Consider the following 24,387-nt stretch of genomic DNA (forward strand, 5'->3'; position numbering starts at 1 on the left):
AACTGCATGTGTAGCTACTTATCAATAAAAATTCCCATTGAAAAAAACTGAAATCGGAGTAAGAAAACCGTTGCCTTCTCAATTTCAGTTCTGAAAATTAGGAAAGGAGTTTCCTCTGGTGCAGGTGTGCATTGGGTCTTAATCTGCTTTACCCCTTTGAACAAGGGAGAGCAGACCTCAGGTTGGTTGCCCTCACAGACAAGAGAAGCCAGCTAGACCTCAATAAAGCACTTTCATTTGATGGTATTTAGTTCTTTATTTTACCTAAATGGTATGATGTAGCATTAAAAACATAGATGCTGAGTTCCAATTCCAGTTCTGTCACTTACCAGTTGTGTGTCTAGCACTTAACATCTCTGTACCTCTATCACCTCATCTGTAAAATGGGTATGATGGGAGTGCCTGCATCATGAATTTTAAATCAGTGTGTGTGTACACCTGTCACAAAGGTATGATGATCTTCTGTACCATAACCAGGGTCAAGGAAAAATCACGTTTTAGAAAGTTTTGGAAACACAGATTCAGGCCATAATACCTCTGGAACATGCCCCTCTGGCCCTCCGTCGCCCTGATGCGACACACCAGTGCACACCCACCTGCACACTTGGTGCGGCTGAGGAGGGGCGGTCCGGGGCGGCCGGTGCCGCCGTCGCCGGGCCGCGTGAGCAGCACGCTGATCTCGTACTCCGTGTCGGGGTCGAGGTGCCACAGCTTGTAGGTCTGTAGGCTGACGGCGTGCACCTCGGCCCACGGGCCCCGCGCCATGCGGTACTCGATCTCCTTGCGCACGATTGGCCCGTCGCCGATGATGGAGTTGGTGTTGAGCTGGATGATGAGGTAGGTGGGGCCGGCGCGCAGCAGCTGCGGGGGCGCGATGGGGGTGGGGGGCTCTGCGAGGAGACGGGGTCGGTGGGGAGCCGGCAGGCGCCGCTGTGAGGCCCGGGCCCCAACCCCGCACCCCCACCATACCCAAGCCCCGGGAGCCCTCGTCGGTGGACCAGGTCGCCTCTTCAGCCCCCACTAAATCCCCACGCCCTAAGGGACCCGCTCAACAGTCTGACCCGCCCACCCTCCGTAAGACCCCACCCCCACATCCTCTCCCACACGCCCCTCAGAACCCCCAAGCCCGTGCCTCCAGTGGCTGACCACACCGCCCCCTGTCGACACCCCAGGCCTCGCGGCTGGATCCCGCCTCTCCCGGCTCTCTCCCCGACCCTGGCCGCTCCGCCGGTCCGGCCCCTTGGCCGGACCCCACCCCCCACCCCCACCCGAGCTGAGCTCCGAGGGTGCGCCCGCCGCCGGCGTCCGCGCACTGACCCTTGACGACGAGCTCCGCGAAGTTGGAGACGCCCGCGCCGCGAGGGGCCTGGGACACGCAGCGGTACAGGTCCTGCTCCGCGCGGCTCACGGCGGCCAGCGGGAAGGTGGCCAGGAAGCGCCGGTGGCTGATGTGCCGCACGCCGGCGGCGGGCACCAGCGTCCCACTCTGCCGCTGCGGGGCAGAGGGGAGGGTGCCGGGGTCAGGGGCGCCGGGGAGGGGGAGTCCCGAGGCCGCTGTGACAGGGAGGACACGGGTTCCTGGAACCAGCTCCACCACAGGATGGTGTGAGATTAGAGGCTGAGAGAACGGGGGGGTTTGGTCCGGGGAGGAGTTGAGGGATCCCGGAGGCGCGCTCTGCCCGCGGTGTGGGAGGTGGAAGGCCCCGAGCCGGCAGCTCGGAACCTAGGGACTGGCCGTGAACGAGGGTGGACGCACGAATGGGTGCTGGAGGACGGTGTATGGACTCGGCAACACGCAAGGGAGCCAGGGCCAGGAAGAAGCCTCCCCCCCAGCATTGGCCACGCCCCTACCCCCACCCCCCAAACCTGCAGGAGGAAGCGTTCTGCCTCGGCCGCCCTGCCCGCCGCCATGCACTGGAACGAGGCGTTCTGGCCTGCGTTGACCTCCACATCGCCCAGGCGGGAGAAGTGCGGGGCCTTGGCTGCGGGAACAGAGCAGCGCCGTGACCCGGGCCTGCGCCCCCTGCAGGCAGGAGCCGCGGCCGCCCGCGCCCTTCACCTCTGTGCCCGCGGTGGGCTGGGACTCACCACAGGGGTAGCTGAGAAGCAGGATGTCATCTAGGCCCATGTAGCCCCTGCGGTCCGGGGAGATGAGGGCCTCAAACAGCACCTGGGGGCGGCAGAGGGCCCGAGTCCCACTGGCATCCCTCCATCCCTGCCTCCTTCAGCTCTCCCCCAACCCCAGCCCCTTTAAGCAACCAAGGTCTGCCCAGCTCACACTGCCCCTCGCTACCAAGCCAGCTGGTTGGAGCAGAGGGTGATGTCAGCATCTAGAGCTAACACTTTCAAAGCCGGTCCTGGAGAGCAAAATTCTTTGCCCATCCAAACAGCGTTTCCAGGTCAGCACAGTTCCAACTCACACTTGGCCCTGGCCATAGACTATTCTTACTTACAAATGACCCCTGATGCCGAACCCAAACTGACCTCAGTCACTGAATAATCCAATGCTGACCACAGACTGATCCATGACCCTGACCACAAACTAACCCTGATGCTGAACAAAGACCAGCTCCAACCTCAGCCACTCACTCGCTAATCCCTGGCCTCGAGATGACATCGCCCCCCACCCCATCACAGGACGGCCACCCACTGACCCCAGCCCACCTGATACTCATTGGGCCAGAAGGTGCTGACAGCCAGCTCAGCCTGGTGCCACTGACGGCCATGGGATCCGGTCATATTCCAGACGGCACTGCCGAGGGGGCCACCGTTGACGCGCACATAGACGCCCAGGGTGCCGGGGCTGCGCCCGTCCTGGCTGTAGAGGAAGTAGCTGAACTGCACACAGTGGGTGTCGTTCTCACTCAGGCTCTGGAAGATGACATGGGCCCGCTGGCCTGGGGCATGCTGGGAGGCATTGACCATCAGATAGGAGCCTGGAAAGAGCAGGAAGAGGCCGGGGCTGAGGAGACTTGCAGGAGGCCCAGGGGCAGGAGGGCAGGAACAAAGGGCTCCAGGCCTGTGGACCCACCGGGAGTCAGGGCTTCTCGGCCCAGCTCTGCCTTGCTGGGTAAGTCCCTTCATTTCCCCGGGCCTGTTTCCCAAAGGAGAGAGTTGGAGGAGCAAGAAAAACCACACAAATCTGGCTTTATCCAAACCTCCTGTGGCTCTCACCACCTACAGGTTACAGCCCAAGCTCAAGGCCTACCTGATGCACAGACTTGCCTACGTTCTGAGATGTCCCTGGAGACAGACCAGGTCATTCTCTCAGAAGTCAAGGCCCCGTCCTCCCAAGCCCCCCCTCCACCGCCCCCGTGGGCTTCTCCTAGCCCTCGGTGACTGACACAGGATGTGTGGGTCTACTTGGGGGCTGTGGCACCTCAGGGCTCCGCTGCGTGCCTGCACCGGCTCTGCCTCCATGCTGAACCAATGTGTGGAGCAGACTGAAGGAAAGGGTTCCAACCCCCCTTCCAGCCCGACGCCCTGAGTCTAAAATCCTGGGATACAAATTCTCTGGATTTCCAGTCTAGAAAAAGGCAGGCCCTGTCCCTTACCCAGAGAGCAAGGCTGTGTGCTGGTGAGGAGCCAGGGGGCTGGACTTCTCAGGGCCTGGCAGGGGGATTATGGCTTCCCTTGTCCGGGGAGAAGGCCCAGCAGCTGCCAAGGAGGTGCCCTCAGCCACCCAGAACCACTGGCTCCTGGGCTTGGCTGCCAGCCAACACAAGCTCATTGAGCTCCCAAACCACGAGACTCCTTGCTCTGCCTGGGTCCCCAGGGACTCGGCTAGAGGGGCTCTCATTCATCTCTGCAAGCCAGGGGTCTGTGGAGGCAGGCCCTGACCAGCCCTGGCTGGGCCAGAGACTAAACAAACTCCAGGTGCCCACTGGTCAGGCAGCTGTCCCTCCCGAGGGCAGCTCATCCCAGCCCCCAACACACTCTTGGCCCGCTCCTCCTTCCTCTTCTCTCCTCTCCTTGTGAGCAGCTGTGTGTGTCTCTCCCCTTTTCAATCTGACACTGTGTTCTTGCCTCTTCCCGCTGCCTCTGCCTCTCTCTCTCTTCTTTTTCCCTAATTTTTTCTCCCACTCGCCATCTCTCCCCATCCCTCCCCATCCCTTTCATCGACTCCCTTTGCCCCCATCACTTTGCCTTCTCCTCTCTCCTGCACTCCGTCTCCCAGTGTGAATCTCCCTCCTTCCTCCTCTTTATTGACCCCCAACTCCCTCCCCTAGAACACAAATTCCGAGAGGTCTGAGAATGCCTGTCTTACTTACCACTGCATCCCCAAGATCTCACACAAGGCCCTCCCTAAATTCCAAGTTTCTCTCTACCCTTTCTCACTGGGTATGTCTCTGCTCGTGTATGAGAGAGAGACAGAGCCCACATGTGGTAGTCAAGGCGGAAGGGGCGATTTCAAATCAGCCGCCTTATACCAGGGTCCTGACCACGCACCAGGCTGCGGCCGGGCCCAGGGGATATGCAGGCACCTTGACAGGTCATTCTCAGCCATGTCCGACTGTGATACCCACCAGCACAGAGGTCAACCAGGGAGCTGAGAGCCCCAAGGAGGCAGAGATGAATGTCCCAGGGGGTGGCACAGTGTGAATAGAGCCACAGAAGGCGGAGGAGGCAGAGAGGCCTCCAGGAGGCAGGGAGAGCAGTGGGAGACAGGCAGCAGAGGTCACCTGTACCAGCAAGTGGAGGCCTCTTCCCACTGGCTTCAAGTCCTGGACCCACCAGAGGGCCTTTGCAGGTGCAATCTAGCCACACCGCACAGGGAGGCCCTGGCCCACTCCTGTGGCAGGGGAGGGGAGGGCCTTAGGCTGTCCAGTTCAGCAAGTCCATTTGGTTCTCCCGCTAGGTTACATCTCCAGATCCAGCCTTCGTCAGTAATAAAGTTGGTAATTGGGCCTCCATCTGTCATATCTTTTTTTTAATTTCCCAGTTGATTCTGAACCAGCAGTGGAGTGCTAGCATGAAGGGTCCTCAAAGACCTCCAGCAATAGCAACTAAATATTAATTGAGTCCCTACATGCCACCCCCCTGCTATGAACTTTCAGGCATTATCTGATAGCCCTATGAAATCGATACTATTGTTTTTTTCCATTGAGAAAATGGAGGCTCAGAGAGGTTAAATGACTAGCCTAAGGTCACACAGCTGGTAAAAGGACAAAGGCAGGATTTGAACCGAGGTCTTTATAACTCTGGAGCCAATGCTCTAGGGGGCCATCATTCATGTAGGAGACAAGTACTAGAGCCCAGGTAGTCTCCTGACTCTTAGTCGAGTGCTAGGGTTCCAAAAGCACCACTTCCTGAAATAGGGGTGGAACAAGATGGGAGTTAGGAAGGATCCGGGATTTCCAGGAAAAAGGGAATAGAGGAAGGAGGTTTTTAAGTACATCCAGCCCCCAATGCCCCTCTCTGTCAAGTCCTGGGGAGATCAGATTCCGAGGCTCTCAAGGAGAAGCGAGTAGAGGATTCAGGAAATGGAAGACTCAGGGAAGACCAGGGGAGTGGGGTGGATCCCGACTGAGCTGCAGGGGATAATGGGAAGTGGGTTTTAATTGACAGCTGTAAGGACTTTTGATTACCCGTCTACACCCATTTTACAGGTAAAACTTGATGTGCACAGTTGGACATGTCCAGAGAGTTCTGCATTCACAGCATCATGTATGTGATTACAGATGCAAAAGCAGATGAGGGCCAGAGAGGCTAAATAATGTGCCCAAGGCCACAGAGCAGGTAGGCAGAGCTCCCCCTAGAAGGACATGAAGAGGGGGGGAGCATGGGGCTGGGGAGTAGGCTCACCATGGGGCAGGTCCGCAGGGGTCCGGGTGCCAGGGTGGCTCCGCACTTGCTCCCACTGGAAGTCATTGTACTGGGCTTGGCTGTACTCGCAGGGCACTGCTGGGTCACTCACCTCCTCGAAGGTGCAGCCGGCTGTGAGGGCAGGGCCAGGTTAGCCCAGGCCAAGGCAGGGCTGCCAGCCAGGGAGGACACCTGGGGCTGCCCTCCAGGTCCCCCCACTGTCCCTCCTACCCAGACCCACCTCCCACCCTTTCCTCTCGTCAGGGCCCCCCCCTCCATTGCTCCCTCCCTGTAACAAAACTCTTGCCCCCTCCTTCTACCAAGGCCTCCCCGACTCTGTCCCCTCCCAATACCAAGACCTCCCCACACTGCCCACTCCTCCAGCCCAACCCGGACCTTCCACTGCTCAACCACTCATCAAGGAGCCTCCTTGATAAATCCTAGTTCTCATTATTGCTGTATCACTAGAGCATCACAGCAACTCTGTGAGATCAGAACTAGAATTATCCCCATTTTACAGGTGAGAAAACAAAAGCCCAAAGAGACTGAGTGACTTCCTTAAGGTCACATTGCTAGTTAACAGCAGAGGCGGGTGTCTTGTCACCCGCCTCTCCATCCTCACCTAGAGGACAGACAGTGGACACCAAGACTGGCAGAATCATGAATGCCTTAAGCCAGAACTCATGGTAGCCCTCCAATGGTGACAATCACCACATCATCGCATGCTCACAAGCCAGGCACAGTGATTAACGCTCTAAATGCAGAGTCTGGGAAGCAGACTTGGCCCAATGGGTAGGGTGTCCGCCTACCACGTGGGAGGTCCACAATTCAAACCCCGGGCCTCCTTGACCCGTGTGGAGCTGGCCCATGCGCAGTGCTGATGCGCACAAGGAGTGCTGTGCCACGCAGGGATGTCCCCCGCGTAGGGGAGCCCCACGCACAAGGAGTGCACCCCGTAAGAAGAGCCACCCAGCGCGAAAAAAGTGCAGCCTGCCCAAGAATGGCGCCGCGCACACGGAGAGCTGACACAACAAGACGCAACAAAAAGAAACACAGATTCCCCGTGCCGCTGGTAAGGACAGAAACAGTCACAGAAGAACACACAGCGAATGGACACAGAGAACAGACAACCGGGGTCGGGAGGGGAAGGAAGAGAGAAATAAATAAAAAAATAAGTCTTTAAAAATAATAATAAATAAATAAATAAATAAATAAATGCAGAGTCTCCTACCAGCCCCGCTCAGAAGCAGGTTCTACTTGTACCTCCATTTCATGTTGAGCTTAAGGGATTCAGTCATTTGCCCAAAGTCACCCAATCTAGGACTCTGCTTACAGGGATGTGACACTCAAAAGTGCAGTTATGTGCAGCTTGGGCACACATATGACCAGAGGAAGCAATTTCCATGATTAGAACCAATATTTATAGTTTAAAGGAAAATGAAAGGGGGGGGGGTAAAATTGTCGATCAATAGATGAATGGATAAACAAAATGTGGGAGATCTATACAATGGAATATTATCCAGTTGTAAAAACGAATGAAATGCTGATTCTTGCTATAGTCATTTTGAAATCATTATGGATAGTGAAATAAGCCAGATACAAAAGCACAAATACAGATTGATTGCACTTACATGAAATATCTAGAATAAGCAAATTCATAGAGGCAGAAAGTAGCTTAGAGGTTACCAGGGGCCTGAGGACAGGGGGAATGGGGAGTTTTACTTAATAGAGTTTCTCTTTGAAGTACTGAAAAAGTCGTGGTAATAGATGGTGGTGACAGTAGCACAACATTATGAAAGTAAATAATGCCAGTGAAGTGCAAATTTATAAAAGTAAATGGGAAATTTATTTATACGTTACCACGATTTTTTAAGCAGGGGCTGTGAGCAGTAAAGGTGGCTTGAAATGGAAGCAAGCCCTCTGGTTGGTAATGACGTCAGGACATCATAGCTTGCTCGTTAGAGCCCCAAGCTGAGTATCTAATAAGCCTGAGAACACCCCCAGTTTAGAAGGTAACTGCAGACTGGCCACCTGCACTCACTTGCAAACTTTAGCTCTTGGAGCCCCATCAGGGAGAGTCCTGAGGCACCCTAGACCCAGGAAAATGCCCAAGCAAGCAGCTAGGAAGCAGGCACAAATGGTGCCAGGCCCTGTCCTGGGTACCCACCAGCCACTGGAATGTCTCCCCATTTGACAAATGAGGTGACTGAGGCCCCAAAGGGTAAAGGGATTCACCCACGGTGTAACTTGGTAGCTAAGTGAGTGGGCTCTGGAGTCAGACACATTTGGGATTGAATCTCTGCAATTTACCAGCCCTTGTAACTACGGGCAAGTCATGTCTCCCTTCTGAGCCTCAGGCTCTCCATTCATATGTAGGGTTGTTGAGGATTTATTGTGGGGTCCACTTAGTACAAGCCTTGGCACATAGCAAGCACTCGGGAAATTCTTAAATGTGCCATGTGAGCTTACATAAGTAACAGTGGCAGGATTTGAACCCATGTTGGTCAGATGCCAAGGTCCATGCTTCCTACCAGAGATGCCTTCATGAGAAGGGCGACCCAGACTGCTTCCCAGGCTCAAAGAGAAGAGGAAATAAGCAATAACTGGGGAGTGAGGGCCATGGGCCAGGCACGGTGCTGGGCACACTCACATGTCACCTTCCAGGAGGCTCAGGTGTTTCCTCTGGAACAACTACTTCTCTGGGTTGTTGTGCAGATAGTGCCAAGCAGTCTATGGCAACACACCAGCAGAGCCACGCACACGGAAGGGGCTTGTCATTGTCGGGGACTCCCTTTTCCCTTCTTGGCCCCTTCAGAGTGTGAAACACAGATGTGGGTGTGAGGCTGGCACTGAGAGTTCAGGGCAGAACATCAGAAGCCCCTGTCCAGGGCTGGAGCGAGACCTTAGCTGTGCTCTTCCCTCTGTTTGAAAAACCCCGGTCAGCACCAGGCTGTGTGGCCTGGGTGTATTAGTCAGCGTTCTTTAGAGAAGCAGAATTATCAAGAGATATTTGTCAACAGTACACGATTCCATTAGAGTCTCTCACACAGCTGTGCGGATGCACAAGTCCAGGTTCCACAGCAGGCCGCAACCAGGGGCTGCAATGAAAGTCCAATGAAGGTTCTTGATGAGTTCTGGGAGATGTTGACTGTCAAAGACGAGCTGGGAAATTCTCTCTCAATGCTGGAATCACTTCCTCTTTTAAGGCATTCAACTGATTGGGTTAAGCGTCACTCTTGCTGATGGCAATCTCCCTGACTGATGTAATTATAACCAGCTATCTATGATTTACCACTGCAGTAAAGTCAATGGTGACTTAAGTCCATAAATGCCCTTGTATTACAGTTAGCCCAGTGCTTGCTTGACCAAACAACTGGGCACAATTACCTGGCCTAGTTGACACAAGAGCCTAACCATCACACTGGGGGAGCTGGATGTTAACTTCTATCTGTGCTGGGAGGGCCTCAGGTCTCCCTCCAGAAAAGACCCATAGCACACAAGAGAGAGGACCTGGCCAGCAGGGATGGTCACGGAGGGCTTCCTGGAGGAGGGAGGATAGCTGTCCACAAGGTTGCTCACAGCCGAGTCCTCCCTTAGGCAGAAGGATTCACAAAAAGGGAAGTCCAGGGAAGTGGACTTGGCCCAATGGATAAGGCGTCCACCTACGACATGGGAGGTCCACGGTTCAAACCCCAGACCTCCTTGACCCATGTGGAGCTGACCCATGCACAGTGCTGATGAGCACAAGGAGTGTCCTGCCACGCAGGGGTGTCTCCCGCGTAGGGGAACCCCATGCGCAAGGAGTGCGCCCCGTGCCCAGCGCGAAAGAAAGTGCAGCCTGCCCAGGAATGGCGCTGCACACACGGAGAGCTGAAACAACAAGATGACGCAACAAAAAGAAACACAGATTCCCGGTGCTGCTGATTAGGATAGAGGCAGTCAGAGAAGAACACAAAGCTAATGGACACAGAGAGCAGACAACTGGGGGGAGGGTGATAAACAAAAAAAAAATAAAACTTTAAAAAAAAAAAAGGGAAGTCCAGGATCTAGGGTCAGGCTGGGGCTCAGACCCTCCTTGTTCCTTCAGCGGCCCCAGTGTGATGGTTTGAAGGTGTATGTACCCCAGAAAAGTACGCTATTAAAGTTAACCAATTCCTGTGGGTGTCGACCCATTGTAAACAGGATCTTTTGGTGAGTAGGATCTTTTTTTTTTTTTTTTAAAGATTTATTTATTTATTTAATTTCCCCCCCTCCCCTGGTTGTCTGTTCTTGGTGTCTATTTGTTGCGTCTTGTTTCTTTGTCTGCTTTTGTTTCTTTGTCCGCTTCTGTTGTCGTCAGCGGCACAGGAAGTGTGGGCGGCGCCATTCCTGGGCAGGCTGTACTTTCTTTTCACGCTGGGCGGCTTTCCTCACGGGCGCACTCCTTGCGCGTGGGGCTCCCCCACGCGGGGGACACCCTTGCGTGGCAGGGCACTCCTTGCGCGCATCAGCACTGCGCATGGCCAGCTCCACACGGGTCAAGGAGGCCCAGGGTTTGAACCGCGGACCTCCCATATGGTAGACGGACGCCCTAACCACTGGGCCAAAGTCCGTTTCCCTGAGTAGGATCTTAAGATGTCATTGTTGGGGTCTCCCTTTTCAGCGTGGGTCTTAATCCTCTTACTGGAGTCCTTTATAAGAAAATGAAACTCAGGAAAAGAGAAAGCTATGGAAGCAAGAAGCTGAAAGCAATGAAACCCAGAAGAGAAGGGAGAGACCAGCAGATGCTGCCACATGCCTTGCCATGTGACAGAGGAGTCCAGAATCACCTGGCAGCCAGTCTTCAGGGAGAAAACATCACCTGATGATGCCTTATTTGAACATTTTTCTCAGCCTCAAAACCGTAAGCTTGGAAGCTAATAAATTCCCATAGTTAAAGCCAGTGCATTTATGGTATCTGCTTTCTTCCGCAGCTTAGCAAAGCAAAACAGCCAAGGCCCTGGGGCGAGCCTGGGATGACCAGCTCCTGGGCTTCCTCCTGCCCATCCATGGCTAGGCCACATGACCTGCCAGGACTCCCAGACTGACTGACCTGGTCAGAGCAATGCCCAAAGTGAAATCTCAGCTCAGAGTGACCCCCAGAACATCTGCAGTCAGAGTGAGCCCCCAAACTGACTGACCCAGATCAGCGACCCCCAGACAGACTGGCCTCAGCCGAGGTGGTCCCCCACTGATTGTCCCTGCCCAGAGTGGCCCCTAGTGTCCCCTAGTGTCATCCACATGATCACCAGACCGCCTGATTTCAGTCAAAATTACCGCCAGGTAGGCTAACCCTGGCCAGAGTGACCCCTGACCACACCAAATGACCCCTGCCACCTGACCCCAGCCAGGGTGACTCCTCAGCCAAAATGACTCCCTCTCCCTGGTCAGTGTCTCACAGACAGCCCTGGGCCAGAGCAGCCCCAGACAGCTGACCAGAGCCCAGGCCGGTGGCACCATCTGTCAGGCCATCCCTAGCTCTGCGTCTCTGGGCAGGACCAGTTCCAGGCACAGCATTTCCGGGGCCAGCTCCCCGAGGAGGGCTCCCCTCCCACCTCCATCCCACCTACACTGGGATGGAAACAACCAGCCCACCCCCGGCTCTGGGAAAAGCCAGCCATCGCTTCCAGCCTGGAGGGCGCGGAAGCCCCCAAACCAAGGCTCAGCTCTTGTGGAGACCCAAAGACCCAGCCCAGGGGCTAAAACTAGATCAGACTTTGGGTTCAGAGCAAGAATGATAGCAGGGAATCCCTGCCAACTCCACCGACACAGCCTTGGGGACACACCACCTACCACCACCACCACCAGGGGGCTGCCACTCCCCACGAGACCACCAGGTGCTGGCAAACCTGCAGAGTGACCCAGGTGGGTGCAAGTATTAGTCCTATTTTACAGATGGAAGCTGAGGCACAGAGAGACAGGGTTGCTTGCCCAAGATCACACAGCTACAAAGTGAAGACGCTGGGACTTAAACGAGCTATCTTTATTCAAGGAAGATAGGCGCAAGAGAAAAAGGCCCTGCCTTTTTGCCGGTGGCAGGCATTAACTCAGTTCATTCACAGGAGCCCTGCTCACTGACACTTTGTACAAAGCAGGTCCCACACTGGCTTGAGTAGAGGCACAAGGGTGACTGAGGATCCACTCTGCCCTCAGGAACCTCCTAGTCTGGGTGGGAGGGAGGAAATGCGGCAAATCAGAGAAGAGTCAGGTCCACAAGGGGTGGAGTAGCGGGGATTGGAGGGGCCCAGGGTCCAGGAAAACCAGAGATCTCGGGGGGGGGGGGGGGGGCGGCAGGGGGAAGGCTTCCTGGAGGAGGATGCACCTGAGCTGAGCCTGGAGGATGGGTATCAATTTGGCCAGTAGAGATGGGTGGAAGGGCATCTGAGGCAAAGGGCCTGGCAGCAGCAAAGGCAGGCAATGAGTTTGTCCCGGGCACAGAGGGGAGTCCAGAGGGCTGCATGAATGAGACATAAGACTGCGGGGAATCAGAGCTGAGGCCAGAACACGGAAGGCCTTAAATGCCAGGGCAAGGAGTTTGGCCACATCTCCAATTTGGGAGCCACAGCAGGTGTTTGAGCAGAGGAGGGCCTGGATTCAGATGAGCCGAGTGATACCTTCTGTAAACCACAGAGGAGGGTGGTGGCTTCTTCAGAGGGCACCGCAGAATCAGGAGGGAGATGAGACCAAGCCAGCACAGGGTCCAGAGTCAGATGCCAGGAACTGCTAAGGAAAGGGGCCTCAAGTCCCCATCTTGGAGGCATACCACACACACCCCGATCACACCCAGAACCCCACAGAGAAATGCACAACATACACACGGCCTCACACTCAAATGTTCCCGCACTCCCGTGCCCCAACCTAGTCTAAGCCTCAGGGACACTTTCTCAGCCGGGCGGGGGAGAAAAGGAAGACAGGCCCCTCCTTGGGCACCCAGTTTCCACCCAGCCTCTCTGAGAGGATGAGCTGAAGCAACTCAGGACCCCCACCACCTCCCCCAGCCCCAGCTCAAACTGGCCCAGCAACATTCCTCAGCTAATCTCCCCAGTCTGGCAGGCGGTTGCCTGAGCAACCGTCAGCCACAATTTGGAAAGGCACAGAGATGGTTTATCCACATCCGGCTGGGCTCTGGGGGGGGTGCCTGGTCTCTGTGGGGGGGGGGGGGTGACGTGAGGGGCAGAGCAATCTCTGGAGGAGGAACCAGAGTGTGGTTTCCCTGGTAGATGGTCTCGATGCCTTCATGTGCGTGTTTTCCACATGCAGGGTCTGTGCGCATGTGAGTGTGTACACAGGGCTGTGAGAGTCACCGCCTGGTACCAAGTTGCAAGTGCTCAATTGGGAGGCCTGAGCCGTGGGTCTTATTCCTGCTGAGCCTCTAACTCCCTGTGTGACCTTGGGCAGATGATTTTCCCTCTCTGATCCCCTTCTTCCTCACCTAGGAAATGAAAATGGGAAACCAGGTAACCTCTAAAATGGCTTCCAGCTCTGGAATTCTGATGCCAGTTATTTGGGTATGCATGTGAGCAAGAACAATTGAGGACAGAGAGAGACACTACTGGGAGAAGGATATGCGAGGGGGAGCATGGGTGTCTGAAAGTGTGGGTCTCCCAGGAAGTGTGCTGTGAAGCTGTGGGTGTGAAGGTAAATATTCATGTACAGAGGTGGAAGGGCACATTCAGCGAGAGGCATGTGCCTATGGGGAAGGGGAGTGTGGCGTGGAGGGGAGGGGGAGCGTGCACGTGTGTGTGAGCGCTGCACGCATGTGCACACCAGGCTCTCCTCACCGCCTGGCAGGGAACGTCCGCTGTGCCAACAGCAGCTGCAGCTGCCACCACAGGGTTTTCTGAAGGCCCTAGGTAAACAGAGCCTGCCCTCTCTGTCTGCAGTGAGAGCTTTGGTTTGTCAACAGAATATGCAGGTCCCAAGAGTCGCCCCAGGAGAAACAAAACCTCTCCCAGCAGAGAGCAAACATACAGGCTGGGATCACGCCGAACCCAAGCACAGCCCCAACTCTGGCCTGGGGAATCCAAGCATAATCCCATTGACAATCCTGGTCTATTTCACCATCCAAAGATGCACCTCTCTTCTAGGTAGCTCAACACAATCCCAGAACCAACATTGGCCAAACTCCTGGACATTCTTGCCTAACCCAGCCCCATCCAGTGTCCTCACCCCCTATAACTCCATCCCAGCCCGTCTCACCTTCATCTCCTCTTCCCCTGAAGTCTGGGAATGTCTCTTCTGCCTCTGAACTCCATCCCCAAGCCTGGTGTATAACAGAGGGCCAGTCATGACCCCATGACCCTCACTAGTCCGACCACGACCACTCCTCAAGGACCATGGCCTTAGCCCAGAGGCCTGGCCCAGCCCACCTCACTCCCCTCCTTGCCCAGATCAACACATCCAGACCTGGGCCAGCCTCCCTGGAGCTGCAGCCAGAACCCTGAATAATTGATGAGCAATTAAGGGCAGGGCTGGCGGCCATATGCCCATCTTCTAAACACCCAGCGCTCAGCATGGCTGCAACCAGGGAGATCACCCAGGGCCAGTCCACAGGGAGAGGAAAGAGAGCGGGCACCACCCACAGGAGCCAACAAAGGGCCCGGCAAGGCCGAATCTGTCATCTCTCCTGAGGAGTGAGGAAGCCAAGTGCAGCAGTGCTTTAGGGGACCCTGAAGGCAGACCCACTCCCCATCTCCCTGAACAACACGCACCGTCAGTTCCGGGGTTAGCAGTAGGACTGCCTGGCCCAGACGCCATGTAGAGGCAAAGGGCCAAATAAAGGACTGTGCTGTGCACAGACACACAGATGCCATGCAGTGCAGAGGCCCTGTGTCAGACAGAGATGCAGGGCAGCGTGGAAGGGCAGAGGGCTGTGCAAAGAGCTGAACTTTATAAAGGGACTGTACAGAGAGAGGCTATGTAGCGAGGGTCCCCTGCAGGGCAGCCACTCTGCACTGCACAGAAACAATGCAGTGAGCAGAGCACACAGTGAGCACAGACCACAGAAGAGGCACCTGGAGCAGGATGAAGGAACTGGTCAGTGCCACGAGGTGAAGGAGTACAGCATCCCCGTGGGCACGACCCAGAGCTTCACGGAAGCCAGCGCAGCAGTGCGGTGCAGAAGATGGAGTGGTACACTGGGCTGGAACGCAGGGCCCCATGACGGCCATACAGAGGGATGCCGAGGAGTAAGCTCAAGCCCGCCTAGCTCCCCCTCTCCAGACGCTAGCACAGGGACAGGCACAGAGTAGGAGCTCCACAACTTCTCACTGAAGGCGTGTGCTCCATGGAAGCATACAGAACAGTACAGAGATTCGGGAAAGGGAAGGCTGCTGTGGGGGTGTAGAAGGAACCCTTTCCAGAACACAAGCTCAATTCAGTCCCAAGGAGCAATGTAGGTACAGACACTCAGAGAAGTGGTAGAAAGTGGCACAAAAAGGAGTGCATGGAAGATGCAGTGTGGCTCAGGGGATTCAGTGGAAGGGCCCAGGGTCCTGAAACCCAGCAGAGTGCACACAGCCGAGCATGAACCGGCAAAGTGCTGGGTGGAGGCTCCCAGCAGGAATCCAGTGCAGCACACAGGGCTGATGTCGTAGCTCTCTGCAAAAGCTCTGCCCCCAAAAGCCCAAGCCAGTCCTGAAGCCCAAGTTGAAGTATAAGTACAGGCTCCCTGAACAGCATGCAATGTGAGGCAGAGGTGCACTGCAGTGAGGACACTCGATGCAAAGATGTTATTCAAACGGGCCTACCTACAGAAACCGGGGGAGGACACAAGCAGACACCCCCAGGGGTGACAGTGAAAGGCAGAGCTACCAAAGGGAGAGCATTACCACAGCTGTGGTACAGTGTAAGCCTGGGCCAGGAGCCAGTGCATACCCAATGCAGTGCAGTGAAGCAGTGGGACAGAAGCACTCTGTGAGACAAAGGAGCACTGCAGTGGACAGTGCAACAGTGGGAAACAGAGGGACTGTGCCCAGGAACTCAGGCAAGTCCACATGCCCAAAGCAGGGAAGATGCACACTGCAGTAATGCAGTGAAATACAAGGATGCCACATGCTGCAAAGATGCAGTGTTGTGGCAGAATGCCATTTGTTGGTACAAAGTGCAGTGACCCCATGTGAGGAGCTATGCCCCAGATCCAGCAGGGTCCACAGACCCAATACAATGCAGATTACCCAGTGGGCTATCACAGCAAAGAACAGAAACCCTCTGTGATGCAAACATGCAGTGTGGCCGGAAAAAGCCAGGTATTGGTCTCAGGCAGTGGTACAGTGCGTGGGGGGGGGGGTCTATCCAGAAACCCAGGAGCCCACCTTAACTAATGCAGCATAGAAGAGAGGTGCAAAAGTACAAATAGCTGTGCATACAACTGCAGGATGGAGGTACAGTACAACGGACAGGGGAGAGGTGGAGCATTCAGAAAACCAGGGAAGTCCACTCACCCAGTGCAATGAGGAATCCTAGTGCAGTTGTGCATTGCAGGGCTGAGCCACAGTTAGTACTGTGCATGGATGCAATGCAATGGCTCAACCCTTAGGTACTGGGTCCAGACTGCACACCCCAGGGCAGTCCAGAGCAATGATGCAGTGTAATTACAGAGTGTAGAACAAAGACATGGCACACTGCACAAGTGTTGGTGGGGAGGGTTGCAGGTGCCTCCCAGTGATGCACTGGTGAGAAGGGAGCCCAAACCCCTGGAAAACTCTGAGGCTGAGCTGGCTCACTCCCTGGCTGATCCCCATCTGCCTTGTGGGCCTCCTCCTCTTGTATCCCCCAACCTCCGACATCTTCCAACCCAGTGACTTTCCAAGGGCACGGATGAAGCCACTGCCGCCCACGGGATGCGCAGCCCAGAACGGAGCACATTATCCAAGTATTTATATCTGAACAGGGCCCCAGGTCACTGGCAGGCAAACAATAAACTCAGATTCTACTGAAAAGTTTTTGAACAATTAAAACACATCCCCTGGCCCCCAGCCCAGGGCAAGGCAGTATGGGGCAGGGCAGGGGAGAGACACAGAGAGAGACCCATTGGCTCAGGCCCTGGCACAGGGTGGGTGGGGATTGGGGTGAACAGCAGGTAGGTTGTGTGCGGAGAGCCAGACCAAACAACAGGACTGGTCACCACCCCCTCCCAGGCCTGGACTTCATCAGACAATAAGAACAAACTTTTCTCAACACACAGAGAAAAGCACACGGAGACCCACACACACTTGAGAGTAAACACTTACACAGGGCTGACTGGGCCAGGACCTGTTCTGATCTATATACATGTATATATCCTCACAACGCCATGAAGTGTGTTCTACTGTTATGCCCACTTCACAGTTGGGAAACCTGAGGCCCAGGGAGGTTACGTAACTTGCTCCCAGGTTATGTGCTAGTAAGTATGGGAGCCATGATTAGAATCCAGGTGGTCTGACTCCTGAGCCCATGCTCTTAACCACCACACTCTAGTACAAACACACATTCACACACATCAACAGCCACGAGGGTGCACACGTACACACATGTACAAACACAATACACATGTTCTGAGCAATGCAGTTCCCACTCTCTCAGCTAAGACACCTATCCTGTCCAGATCGGTTTCTGACACCTCCCGGTTGTCACTTCTCATCCCCTAGCTGTCATATGCCACCTGTTCTCTCCACCCCACATCTGTCCCCCAACCTCCATATGTCACCCAATACCAGCTGCCCACTCATCCCCAGCTGTCTCTCCAGCCTCCAGCTATCCCCACCCTACGGCTGATCCCTCATCCTCCATTGTGTCCCCAACTGCCAGCTGTCCCCATCCCCGAGATTTACCTTCATCCCCACTGTCACCCAATCCCCCACTGTGACCTGGTCCATCAAATACCCCCAAACCACACCCCTTCCCAATTTCCCCATCCCGATCCCCACCCCCAGCTTCTGCCCTCAAAGTCCAAACCCTCAGCAATCCCTCTAAATCCCCATTCTCCTCATCCGTTGTAACTTGCCTCTAGGTCCCGGGTTTCTGCCCCTGAGAATCTGACAAGACTCCCGAGTCATCCAGTAACACCTTCTTCTGAGTGGTCAACCCAGGAGTCCCCCCTAGGCCATTCTGTAGGTAATGGCAGTCCCTGCTCAGGGCCAGCCAAAAGCCACCCTCTCTTCACTGATGCCAGCCCCCCGGAGCCCAGGCTCCCGCCTCCACCCCCTCACCGCCTTCCCTGGGGACACCAAAATGACGAAGATGCAGCCCAGACAGAGGGGCTCCCAACCTTGCAGGAGGCCAGGGCAAGCTGCAGCACACTCCCATAGGTGCATTCTTGGGGGGTTTGACCAACCAGGCCACAAGGGGTCCGGGAAGGCTCCCCTGGGGCAGTGACATCGGAGCTGGACTCTGAAGGCGAGCAAGTAGGCAGGCCTCCATGAGGTGAAAAGGGTGGCGCGGGCCTGCTCGGCAAACAGCACGGCACGGGCCAAGGGCATGGCAGGTTCAGGAGCAGCACGTTTTCTGGTGATCCTGGATCACCGGTGGATAGGAGAGGAGGGGAATGAGGGAGAGGGGAGGCTGGTCATGCAGGGCCTCGACTGCATGTTTGGGTTTGGGTTTTATCCCCTGGGTGCTTGGAAGCCTTCAGCTTGGAGCAAGGGAGGGGCAGCATCCTACTCTGCCTTAGAAAGGTCATTCTGGTCACAGAGTGCTGGAAGGATTGGAGAACAAGAGGCTGGTGGCAAAATGGAAACCAAGGAAAGAGCTATTGAATAGTCCAGGCAAGAAAGAACAGGATGTGGATTCAACAAAACTTTGTTCAGTAGCAGCTGAGTAATGCCCCATCCAGACCAGTTCTAACCCAGGAGGGGCCCAGGCCTCACTAAAGATGCTGCAAGTCTCATATCCGTGGACCAGCACTGTCACTAGAACTTTCTGCAATGATGGAAAAATTTTCTATCTACATTGTTCAGTACAGTAGCTGCTAGCCACATGTGACTCCTCAAGACCTGAAATCTAGCTAGTACAACTAGGAACTGAATTTTTTGTTTTAATTCATTTTAATTAATTTAAATCACCACATGTGGCTATGCGGCCACCAGATCAGACCATGAAGGTATAGAATATTGCTATCATTGTAGAAAGTTCTACTGGGTAACTCAGCTCTATACTGCCTGGCCTCCCCTCCAGGGCACTAACCATGGAGAAACAAAACCACTGGGGCCTCCTTCAGAAGCTCCTGGTTTGGAGATGTGAAAGATCAGGAGACAAGCCCCAGGAAAGGGGATGTCAGGGGCTGTGCTGGCATAGCCCCAGACCCTGGCTCACAGATGGGCCCAGCCACTAGGAGCCTCCCCAGCCGACACAAGCGCACCCCACTCCTGCATGCATAAACACAATCCCCACAAGACATCTGGACTCACAAACGCCTGGGCACCCACTATCCAACACACGGTCACCCCATTTCTGGATACCTTGATGCTCCCACTCAGCTATCCATAAACTGGAGGAGCCGCACACCCAGACTTACCCAGCACCGGACAGACCCCCACCTGGACCTAACACTGAGACACTCCCATCCTTGAATGCCCTTGAACCTGGGGACTTCCAGGCACCTGGACAGGCCCACCTTCAGACCAAGAGACACTGGGATAGCCTTGTGTTTGAACACCCTGATCCTCCCATACCCGGATACTAAGACACCGCCCACCCAAACAGCTCTGCTCCAAATTCCAGCTATTTGACCCTTGGGTACCCAGAAACCCTAACATTGGGCTGCCCAGTTATCAAAGCAGCTGGCTGCCTCCCAACCTCAGACTAAGATCCTGCCACACCTGGGCAACCAAAGGCTGGATGCCCTGATGGGCCACACGTGTCCTATGCCCCAGGCTATAATTACACACGCACACACATGTGCACACACGTGCATGCACACACACTCCTCCACAGACACTGAATCCACCAAGCCACACCACCGAAACATACAAGCACAAACACACCACTCTGCCCAGCTGCCAGAGTCACACCTGCACACACTCTGCCAGGGGATGGCCAGGCCCTGCTACGGCCAGTCCCACAGGTGTCTCCTCCCTTCCCTCCAGCTCACATGCAGCCAGGACAGAGGCTGTGAGCCCACCTGCCCCCCTAAGACCAAGGACTGAGGATGGAGGGGGGAGTCGGCCAGAAGACCGCCCCTCCCTCCTGCCCAGGGCCCTCCCTCCCTCTCTGCTGTCTGACGGTTGGGACGCTGTGCTTCACCAACTGCCAAGGCCTCCAGCACAAAGGGCCAGGGCTGGGGGCTGGACAGGCCCTGCCAGCTGCTGGGGGAGGGCCTGGAGGACATGAGGCAGCCATGCTGGAGATTGGGAGAGGGGCTGCCAGGCAGGGGACCCACTCCCTTCTGTCACCTCCCCTTTACAGGTCCCAGATGACACTCTCTACACTGCCTTTTCACAACACAGCACCAGCCCCCAGCAGAATTTTCCAGATTCCTGGAGGGAAAAACTGGTTCTTTCATTCCTACCTTCAGTGGAGTCAGTGCGCCCCCCTCTGGCGACTCTGGCTTCGAACTTGACCCACTAGACTTCCTTCTTTCATGCCCCATAGAAGGTACTCACCACAGGTGGGCTGGGCCTTATGCCTGACCCTGAGGATTCAGACAGCAACTAAATGCCCAGTTCCTGCCCTTGTGGACCTCATGGTCTTATAAAGGAGACAAAACCAATAAAGTAACTGCAATGCTACAAAAGACCCAACCAACCTCCACCAGGACAGGGCTAGCCAAAGAAGGCTCCAGGAAAGAAGTGATGACTAAGTCAAGAACTGACTGAGGAGCAGGAGTTCAACCAGGTGAAGTGGCAGAGTTTGAGAGTTTGGCAGGGAAAGAACAGCCTGTACAAAGGCCCAGAGAGGAGATAGCAGGCAATGGGCATTTAGCGGGCTCCTGGTAAGTGGGTCTGGCTGTCCAGAGTATAGGATGGGAGGAGCCAATGGCACAAGATGAGGCTAGACAGGGAGGCAGGAGTTAAAGCAGGCAACCTAGCCAAGAGGGAAGGACTTGATCCTGAAGGCAACGGGGAGCCTTCAAGGAGTTTTAAACCAGGTTTTGAAATGTTTTAGGAAGATCCCTGGCACCAGAGACAGGTGGAGGGAAGAGGCTGGGACCTTCCTGTGGGTGAGAGTTGGGGACAAGAGAAACCCTGAGATGGCTTAAGGGGAGGACACATCTGGAGGCAGCGACCTGAGAGGGGAAAAGGAGGAAGGGGGGCATGGGGCACCCCCTGCAACTCTAGCTAACCCAGACCTGCAAGGAAAGCCACCCCATCCGCCCAGTTTAACTCATGAAAGGACAGAAGGATGGCAGAGTGCCCACCCTGGGCTTTCCCTGGCACAGAGCTGGGCAGGAGGCTGCCCCGGAGCTCGCTGCCCCCAGCCTGAGCCGCTCTTGCCAATGCCTGCTGAGCGCCGTCCCCCAGCCCCAGGAGACGGGAGGGCTGCCCAGACAAGCCTTTATTACCCAACCTGAAACCACAGGGCAGCCTCTCCCTCGTTCCTGCTGTCCACAACTCCAGCCACCAAAAGGGCAAAATAAGCTGGGACATGGCAGAAGAAATCCTGCCAGGTTTATACGCCAGAGACATGCCATCCCATACCCACCCCTACCCGCCATACTCAGGAGGCATTCAGGGCCTGGACTAATCCTACCCAGACTGGGGCAGGAGGTGAGCCACGCCTTCTCCTAAGGGCCTGGAATTAAGCTCAAATAGTAAGAGCTACAAGACAGCTCTTGGGACTTTACCCACTGCACGGTCACCCCCATTTTGCAGATGAGGAAACAGGCTGAGAAGTGAAGTGGCTTGCCCAAGGTCACACTAACAGCAAGCAGCAGAGGCAGAATTTGAACCCAGATCCTCTGGTCTGAAATCACTGCCTCTGGGGCTCTGAAACAGCCCTCAACCCCATCTTTTGTGTCCTGACACTCACAAATGAAGCCTTACTTTAAAGTCTACCAAGTTCCACACACCATTATTATTACCCCCGTGGCAAATGGGGAAACTGAGGCTCTGAGAAAGGGAGTAACTTGCTCAAGGTCTTACTCCCAAACCTCATTTCTTGACAGTTCCCCCTACCGGCAGGAGCTCCCAGGTTTGTGGGAGTTCTCCGAATAACGCGGGGAGGGTATCGAATTGGGGGGGGGGGGTGCGGTGAGGAGAGTACCAGGAGGCGGGTTGGAGCTCCGGGTGGGAGAGGAGAGCAAAGTGGGTGCGCGGGAGGGGCGGGGGATGGGGACAGAGGTCGCCTTGGGCGTCCTCTCCCGCACAGGGAGGTCAACGCTAAAGCTGGGCGCAAAGGCCCCAGGACCAGGCCCCAACTCGGAGCCAGCGCGGGAGCGACCACGGGAGCCTCGGAGCGGCGGGGCCGGGAACTCGATCCCGGGGAGGCCGGTCCTTGAGGGCCGACGGCGGGGAGGAATCTGTCCCGGCGGAGGCGGCTTGGCACGTGGCTGAGCTCTGCTGCCCGCTTCGGGCGTCTCCGGGTTCGTCGGCGCCTGGGGTGGGGGGCTGGCCGCGCAGCTGGTGGGGGCGGGGGAGCTGAGGCCCGCGGCAGGGGGAGGGCCCCGCGCGACTCCGCAGGAGGGGCAACCTCTGGGATCCCGGGTCCTAGGCGGGGATGTGGAGGGGGGGGATGTGGAGGGGGGTGGGTTCGGGGAGGGGGGTGGGGAGGAGTGTGGGGAGGGGGCTGGACACACGAACACACGACCCTGTGCTACCCGCCACAGCACTCAGGGTCCACAACGCCCACTCCGAGGGGCACACGGACACGCAAACGAAAGCTCCGGATGCACAAATTAAGATACCCGACCACACACGCGCGCACGCGTACATGCGTACACACTCAAAAGACAGCAGACCCCGAAACACACCCAGGGAGAGCGCGCTCGTACAGCGGACGAGCGCAGAGACGCACTCACACACGCACTCGCCCTCACACACGGCGGTCCCGGCCGGCGGGGAGGCTGCACAAAGTTGTGGAGTCGACGGAGGGAGTGTCCCGGGAGACCCCGGCGGACGCGGCTCCTCTAGCACGTAAGGAGAGGGGACGCCGAGCGAGGGGACACCCCCCGCCCGGCCCGCGCCCCGACGCCGCAGCCCCGCCGCGGGGAGCGGCCGCCACCCAGCGGCCCTCGGTCCAGCCGCGCGGCGGGGCCCCCGCAGGAGCGCCCGCCAGCCCAGCGCTCCCAGCCGGCCGCCAGCCCGGCCTCCGCGCGCCCCCGCCGGCCCCTCCCGGCCGCCCCCCGCGCCGGCCCCTCGGCGGGGTGCCCTCCGGGCGCGCGCGCACACACACTGACTCGGGCGGCCCCGCAGACCCCGCACCGCCTCGGATCCGCCGCCCGCCCGCGTCGCTCGGAACTTGCGAAACAACAAAACAGCCCGACATGTCGGAGTCGGCGGCCGCCGGGCCCCCCATTCCCCCTCGCGAGCCTCAGGCCCGGCCCGACTTGGCGGGGTGGGGGCGCCGCCGCGACAACTTGTTCGGCCCTGCGGGGCCACACACGCACACATACGGAACACACACACTGCCAATGCCACCTCGGGGGGCCCGGGCACACGTAAGCCACAACCTAGGCGTACACCGCACTCGCAACATTCCTGGACACGCAGCCAGTACGCACCGACACACACACACTCACATCCGCTCCCCTACTCGCTCCTACACATGCATTCCCGACACACTTGGCATTCACTCGGACCCACGCAGCCCCCGTCGGTGCACACTACAAAGCTCAGACACTCCCACACGTACACATCGCGCACACAGCACACGGACACACGTTCCGGACCCTTGCCCAGTTCTCACACACGTACGCGTATCTCACAAGTACACACACCACACGCACACACCCTCTGATCCACACTCGAACAGAGCACTCCCGGCCACACACACAACACAGTCTCAGACACGACACACAACAAACAGCACTCCCTGCTACTGTATACAAAACGCAAACAAATGCAACACATTTTGCTGATACAACTCCAGCCACACAACCAAACTCAGATGCACACACAACAGACACACAGCCTACTCGGCCGCACAAACACTACACACTAGCAGACACACAAGACACTGAGCACACCCATTGCCTTGATGCACACAACATGAATCCAAACATACTCACAGACATAAAACACAAGGTACCTTTTCTTTCACATAAAACTCACAGACACACAATATTCGCAAACACACAACACCCCACACACGATTGCACATCCAACACTCAAGATACACACAGGGAGCACGCGCGTAACGACCAGTCGCCCAACACTCACACTTTGTTCCGAGCTACGCCACGGGCCCCGGGGGCTCGGCGGGGCAAGCTCGGTCCGATCGCCGCGCGCTTACCTGCCGGAGTCTCGGTCTCCGGCGCGCAGAGCTGGAAGGTGAGCGCCAGGACGAACGCCTGGGCGCGGGCCATGGTGCGCCGCCGCCTGCCCCGGGGCCCGGCGCGGGGGGCGCCGCCGCCGGTGCCCGAGCCGAGCCCGAGGCGAATCGGAGCCGGAGCGGCGCTGCGCGGCACCGAGCGGGACTGGCGCCGAGTCC

The 24,387-nt window shown here is 56.6% G+C and overlaps 1 protein-coding gene across 7 annotated transcripts in view; it reads right to left on the reverse strand.

Annotated features, from left to right (window-relative positions):
- Nucleotides 1-24,387, reverse strand: part of PTPRU (protein tyrosine phosphatase receptor type U) — a 118,584-nt gene extending 94,197 nt beyond the window's left edge. For 2 of the 7 annotated variants that reach the window (XM_058304748.1, XM_058304747.1), the window contains exons 1-7: nucleotides 24,190-24,369; nucleotides 5,806-5,937; nucleotides 2,665-2,936; nucleotides 2,089-2,170; nucleotides 1,867-1,982; nucleotides 1,318-1,492; nucleotides 597-890 (exon numbers count right to left, since the gene is read on the reverse strand). In XM_058304748.1, the coding sequence (XP_058160731.1) occupies nucleotides 597-890; nucleotides 1,318-1,492; nucleotides 1,867-1,982; nucleotides 2,089-2,170; nucleotides 2,665-2,936; nucleotides 5,806-5,937; nucleotides 24,190-24,262 (1,144 nt within the window). In that variant the 5' untranslated portion in view covers nucleotides 24,263-24,369. Of the gene's footprint in view, nucleotides 1-596; nucleotides 891-1,317; nucleotides 1,493-1,866; nucleotides 1,983-2,088; nucleotides 2,171-2,664; nucleotides 2,937-5,805; nucleotides 5,938-8,455; nucleotides 8,904-12,437; nucleotides 12,547-24,189 lie in introns of all 7 variants that reach the window. The other 5 variants (XM_071217585.1, XM_071217584.1, XM_071217583.1 and 2 more) reach the window with 5 other exon arrangements.

The sequence above is a fragment of the Dasypus novemcinctus genome, chromosome 9, assembly GCF_030445035.2.
Source record: "Dasypus novemcinctus isolate mDasNov1 chromosome 9, mDasNov1.1.hap2, whole genome shotgun sequence".
NCBI classification, from domain to species: Eukaryota; Metazoa; Chordata; class Mammalia; order Cingulata; family Dasypodidae; genus Dasypus; species Dasypus novemcinctus.